The sequence below is a fragment of the Pristiophorus japonicus genome, unplaced genomic scaffold (genome assembly GCF_044704955.1).
Source record: "Pristiophorus japonicus isolate sPriJap1 unplaced genomic scaffold, sPriJap1.hap1 HAP1_SCAFFOLD_917, whole genome shotgun sequence".
Classification (NCBI taxonomy): Eukaryota; Metazoa; Chordata; class Chondrichthyes; family Pristiophoridae; genus Pristiophorus; species Pristiophorus japonicus.
This window is the reverse complement of record NW_027254843.1, coordinates 79,645-86,407: the sequence shown is the minus strand read 5'-3', so window position 1 is coordinate 86,407 and position 6,763 is coordinate 79,645. Positions and strand designations below refer to the sequence as shown.

Below are 6,763 nucleotides of genomic sequence, written 5' to 3'. Positions count from 1 at the left end.
TACTCCCAGTGCACAGGGTTAGATACAGAGTAAAGCTCCCTCTACACTGTCCCATCAAACACTCACAGGGCAGGTACAGGGGGTTAGATACAGAGTAAAGCTCCATCTACACTGTCCCATCAAACACTCCCAGGGCAGGTGCAGGGGGTTAGATACAGAGTAAAGCTCCCTCTACACTGTCCCATCAAACACTCCCAGGGCAGGTACAGGGGGGTTAGATACAGAGTAAAGCTCCCTCTACACTGTCCCATCATTAGATACAGAGTAAAGCTCCCTCTACACTGTCCCATCATTAGATACAGAGTAAAGCTCCCTCTACACTGTCCCATCAAACACTCCCAGGGCAGGTACAGGGGGTTAGATACAGAGTAAAGCTCCCTCTACACTGTCCCATCAAACACTCCCAGGGCAGGTACAGGGGGGTTAGATACAGAGTAAAGCTCCCTCTACACTGTCCCATCAAACACTCCCAGGGCAGGTACAGGTGGTTAGATACAGAGTAAAGCTCCCTCTACACTGTCCCATCATTAGACACGGAGTAAAGCTCCCTCTACACTGTCCCATCATTAGATACAGAGTAAAGCTCCCTCTACACTGTCCCATCATTAGATACAGAGTAAAGCTCCCTCTACACTGTCCCATCATTAGACACGGAGTAAAGCTCCCTCTACACTGTCCCATCATTAGACACGGAGTAAAGCTCCCTCTACACCATCCCTTCACAGGGTAACGGCACATCACTGGAGCAAAGCAGTGCCGACGGCTGAACTGGATCCAAAAGAGAAGAGTCTTTATTTCAAACATTTGCGACAGGAACTCAAAACATTATTCATTCTATAAAAAGGTGGGTGGGGGGGGGGGGGGGTTGGGGAACGGAAGGGAAGGAACAAAACATAAAACACGAAGTGTGAGGGTGCAGCGGGAGGGAAGAGGAGGCGAAGGGGGGGGGAGGTTACAGTAACAGTTACATCAGCAGGAGGAGGGAGGGAGGGAGGGAGGGGGGGGGAGGTGAGAGGGGAGGGAGAGAGGGTGAGGTTGGGGGAAGGGCGGGGAAGGGAACACAAACGATAAAACTGCAAAAGAGACGTTAGCAGACTCCAGCGTGGGAGACGCGAATTCCCTCGAAACGCTAGTACCTGAAAAGCAAAACATCGCGAACAAGACAGCGACACACTCCCTGGGAACGTGGTACTGGGAGAACAAGTACTTCGCGCTCCTGGCGACCTCCGTTTCGATCTTCCTCGTGCCGCCTCTGGACGTGAGGATGCCGCGAGGCCGCAACACGAGTCCCCTCTCTGTGAATTCTCCAGTTCAGACAAGAAAAAAAACGCTCTCCTTCTCGTTCGCCCGCGTCAACAATCATTATTCTCCTTCCCCCGACGGCAAAAGAGATAGTCCCGACACTCGAGGGAGGGGCGGTGCAGAGTTTCATCGGACGCAGAGCCGAACGTGCGCCCCGGCAAATTTTATCTCAAATTCCTCTTTTGCGTGTCGTCCCTCAAAGCTGGGCGGAGAGGGGGAACGAGGGAGGAGGAGAGAGAGAGAGAGAGAGAGAGAAAAACTGAAACATTGTTAGCATTTCAAATGCAAACAGGTACAAATATATATATATATATATATATACACACACAAACTTTACAAATTAGCATCAGTTACTAAAAAAGGGAAGGGGATAGGGGTTGGAGGGGCTGAGAGAAAAAAATATAGTTCATTCTGGCAATTGATGTCTGTACAAATTCATAACGTTAATCCTTAAATACACGTTTTTTTATATTTATATATATATACACACACACACACACACACAGAAAATACGTCCGATTCTTTAGAACAGTTTACATCTGGAGGTTTTGGCAGCGAAGATATTGGACGTGAAGTGGGGAAATCCTGGGACGAACGTTCTGACAGAAGTCCCTCCCCACACACACACACACACACACACGTTTGTGCCGGCAGGTCTCGTTCAGCTGTCGGAGGTGGAAATAGGATCTGCCGTGGGGCTAATCTCTCCCCGAGAGAGGGTCGCCTCGTCGCTGCGCTGCACAAGGAGTTGCCCTCGGATGCGTGTAGCGGGATGGGAGGGGCGGTGTGTGTCAAAACGCGCAGTCGCCTATACAGGACAAAATAATCCATCTGAAACAAAATGGGTCTCGGGGAGAGAGAGAGAGAGACACAGCGGAACGTCATAGCTGGGGGGAGGGGGGGGGAAAAGAGAGCAGGGCAGTTGAACGTCTGTGTCCTACAAACTCTCACGCACGCACACACACACACACACGCACGCACGCACGCTCTCTCCCCACGCCCCTGCTTCTGACCCAGTGTACACTGGCGATGGCTGGGAGCACGGGACAAGGTGTGTAGGGGGGGTGGATTCAGAAGCTCTGCAGTTGCAAGGCACTCTGCTTGCAGTCAATCTTGGTGGCATCAGATCCAATAAACGTGAGGGCAATTGAGCTCAAAAACAGCTGACATTCCTCCTCAGTGTTGAAGGCCAGTTCGGACTGTACATAGGACACTGGTATCGCAGGACGGTAACTAAAGGGCAGTAGAGAGAGAGAGAGAGAGAGAGAGAGGAGAGAAAGGAGAGAGAGAGGCGGGCAAAATAACATGTTAGCGAGAGACAACATTAACACGACTAGGATACTTCACATCAGAAATAGGAGCAGGAGTGGGCCATTCGGCCCCTCGAGCCTGCTCCACTATTTAATACGATCATGTCTGATCCGATCATGGACCCAGCTCCACTTCCCTGCCCGCCCCCTTATCGGTTAAGAAACTGTCTATCTCTGTCTTAAATATATTCAATGTCCCGGCTTCCACAGCTCTCTGAGGCAGAGAATTCCACAGATTTACAACCCTCAGAGAAGAAATTCCTCCTCATCTCAGTTTTAAATGGGCGGCCCCTTATTCTAAGACCATGCCCCCTAGTTCTAGTCTCCCCCATCAGTGGGAACATCCTCTCTGCATCCACCTTGTCGAGCCCCCCTCATAATCTGATACGTTTCGATAAGATCACCTCTCATTCTTCTGAATTCCAATGAGTAGAGACCCAACCTCCTCAACCTTTCCTCATAAGTCTACCCCCTCATCCCCGGAATCAACCGAGTGAACCTTCTCTCAACTGCCTCCAAAGCAAGTGTATCCTTTCGTAAATACGGAGAGCAAAACTGCACGCAGTACTCCAGGTGTGGCCTCACCAATACCCTGTATAACTGGAGCAAGACTTCCCTGCTTTTATACTCCATCCCCTTTGCAATAAAGGCCAAGATACCATTGGCCTTCCTGATCACTTGCTGTACCTGCATGTAACTCTTGTACGAGGACATCTAAAGCTCTCTGAACACCAATATTTAATAGTTGCTCATCATTAAAAAAAAATTCTGCTTTTTTATCCTTACCACAGTGAACCTCACATTTTCCCACATTATACTCCATCTGCCATTTTATTGCCCAATCACTTAACCTGTCCATATTCCTTTGCAGATTTTTTTTGTGTCCTCCTCACACATTGCTTTCCAACCCATCTTTGTATCGTCAGCAAACTTGGCTACATTACACTCGGTCCCTTCTTCCAAGTCGCTAATATAGATTGTAAATAGTTGGGGCCCCAGCACTGATCCCTGCGGCACCCCACTAGTTACTGATTGACAACCCGAGAATGAACCATTTATCCCCACTCTCTGTTCTCTGTTAGTTAACCAATCCTCGATCCATGCTAATATATTACCCCCAACCCTGTGAACCTTTATCTTGTGCAGGACCCTTTTATGTGGCACCTTGTCAAATGCCTTTTGGAAATCCCAATATACTACATCTACTGGGTGCCCTTTATCGACCCTGCTAGTTACATCCTCAATAAACTCGAGTAAATTTATTAAATAACATTTCATAAAACCATGTTGACTTTCCTTAATTATATGATGATTTTCTAAGTGCCCTGCTACAACTTCCTAATAATGGACCCCAGCTGTTTTCCGATGACTGATGACTCAGCTGCCTCCCCACAAGAATTAGAGATAACATTGATGCTGACTCACCTGGTCGAGCACCGCTGGGGGGGGGGGGGGAGGATAAGAACATAAAATAGGAGCAGGAGTGGGCCATTCGGCCCCTCGAGCCTGCTCCGCCATTTAATACCATCGTGGCTGATCCGATCATGGACCCAGCTCCACTTCCCTGCCCGCCCCCTTATCGGTTAAGGAACTGTCTATCTCTGTCTTAAATATATTCAATGTCCCGGCTTCCACAGCTCTCTGAGGCAGCGAGTTCCACAGATTTACAACCCTCTGAGAGAAGAAATCCCTCCTCATCTCAGTTTTAAATGGGCGGCCCCTTATTCTAAGACCATGCCCCCTAGTTCTAGTCTCCCCCATCAGTGGGAACATCCTCTCTGCATCCACCTTGTCGAGCCCCCTCATAATCTGATACGTTTCGATAAGATCACCTCTCATTCTTCTGAATTCCAATGAGTAGAGGCCCAACCTCCTCAACCTTTCCTCATAAGTCAACCCCCTCATCTCCGGAATCAACCGAGGGAACCTTCTCTGAACTGCCTCCAAAGCAAAGTATATCCTTTGGTAAATACGGAGAGCAAAACTGCACGCAGTACTCCAGGTGTGGCCTCACCAATACCCTGTATAACTGGAGCAAGACTTCCCTGCTTTTATACTCCATCCCCTTTACAATAAAGGCCAAGATACCATTGGCCTTCCTGATCACTTGCTGTACCTGCATACTAACCTTTTGTGTTTCATGCACAAGGACCCCCCAGGTCCCGCTGTACTGCGGCACTTTGCAATCTTTCTCCATTTAAATAATAACTTGCTCTTTGATTTTTTTATGCCAAAGTGCATGACCTCACACTTTCCCACATTATACTCCATCGGCCAAATTTTTGCCCACTCACTGAGCCTGTCTGTGTCCTTTTGCAGATTTTGTGTCCTCCTCACACATTGCTTTTCCTCCCATCTTTGTATCGTCAGCAAACTTGGCTACGTTACACTCGGTCCCTTCTTCCAAGTCGTTAATATAGATTGTAAATAGTTGGGTCCCCAGCACTGATCCCTGCGGCACCCCACTAGTTACTGATTGCCAACCCGAGAATGACCCATTTATCCCCACTCTCTGTTTTCTGTTAGTTAGCCAATCCTCTGTCCATGCTAATATATTACCTCCAACCCCGTGAACTTTTATCTTGTGCAGTGACCTCATCGCGGGAGGGGTGGATGCACGCTGAATTCCAAACCGCGCTGAGCTTTTAGAAGGAGCCGGGGTCACAGTGTTACCGCCGTTGTAGCACGACTCCATGCTATTGCAGTTCAGTGCTCATCCTGGAAATGACCCAGGGTATGTTAAGAGAGAAGTGGGGCTTGGGGGCAAATGTGTCCTGGTGCCAGGACTGTCCCCTCGACGGGGTGCGATGGGATGGCTCACGCTCACACGGTGCCCCCACCCCTCCCGGGTCTCACTCGGCAAGCACCCCCCGGACCCCCCCCCACCCCAGTTACTATACTTACCCAGAAAAGTTGCAGAACAGCGAGAGGTGAGTTAGTGCCTCTGGCCAGACGCCTGACGCTCGGGACTACCCAACACCATTCCCCCCACCCCGCGCCTCCCCCACTACAGGGGGTCCGCACAGTCTCTCCCTCACTACACGGGGTCTCCAGTCTCTCCCTCACTACAGGGGGTCCCACACCATCGCCCCTCACTACAGGGGGTCCCCACACTCTCTCCCTCACTACAGGGGGTCCCCACACTCTCTCCCTCACTACAGGGGGTCTCCACACTCTCTCCCTCACTACAGGGGTTCCCCACACCATCGCCCCTCACTACAGGGGGTCTCCACACTCTCTCCCTCACTACAGGGGGTCTCCACACTCTCTCCCTCACTACAGGGGTTCCCCACACCATCGCCCCTCACTACAGGGGGTCTCCACACTCTCACCCTCACTACAGGGGATCCCCACACTCTCTCCCTCACTACAGGGGTTCCCCACACTCTCTCCCTCACTACAGGGGGTCCCCACACCATCGCCCCTCACTACAGAGGGTCCCACACCATCGCTCCTCACTACATGGGGTCCCCACACTCTCTCCCTCACTACAGAGGGTCCCACACCATCGCCCCTCACTACATGGGGTCCCCACACTCTCTCCCTCACTACAGGGGGTCCCACACCATCGCCCCTCACTACAGGGGGTCCCACACCATCGCCCCTCACTACATGGGGTCCCCACACTCTCTCCCTCACTACAGGGGGTCCCCACACTCTCTCCCTCATTACAGGGGGTCCCACACCATCGCCCCTCACTACAGGGGGTCCCACACCATCGCCCCTCACTACAGGGGGTCCCACACCATCACCCTCACTACAGGGGGTCCCACACCATCGCCCCTCACTACAGGGGGTCTCACACCATCGACCCTCACTACAGGGGGTCCACACACCATCGCCCCTCACTACATGGGGTCCCCACACTCTCTCCCTCACTACAGGGGGTCCCACACCATCGCCCCTCACTACAGGGGGTCCCACACCATCGCCCCTCACTACATGGGGTCCCCACACTCTCTCCCTCACTACAGGGGGTCCCCACACTCTCTCCCTCATTACAGGGGGTCCCACACCATCGCCCCTCACTACAGAGGGTCCCACACCATCGCCCCTCACTACATGGGGTCCCCACACTCTCTCCCTCACTACAGAGGGTCCCACACCATCGCCCCTCACTACATGGGGTCCCCACACTCTCTCCCTCACTA

The 6,763-nt window shown here is 51.7% G+C and overlaps 1 protein-coding gene across 1 annotated transcript in view; it reads right to left on the bottom strand.

The window, feature by feature from the left end:
- Positions 1–787: 787 nt before the first annotated feature.
- The window catches only part of leng8 (leukocyte receptor cluster (LRC) member 8), an 84,961-nt gene continuing 78,985 nt past the window's right edge, over positions 788–6,763 (bottom strand). The window contains exon 16 of the mRNA XM_070874643.1: positions 788–2,535. Coding sequence (XP_070730744.1) covers positions 2,373–2,535 — 163 coding nt within the window. The 3' untranslated portion in view covers positions 788–2,372. The remainder of the gene's footprint in view (positions 2,536–6,763) is intronic.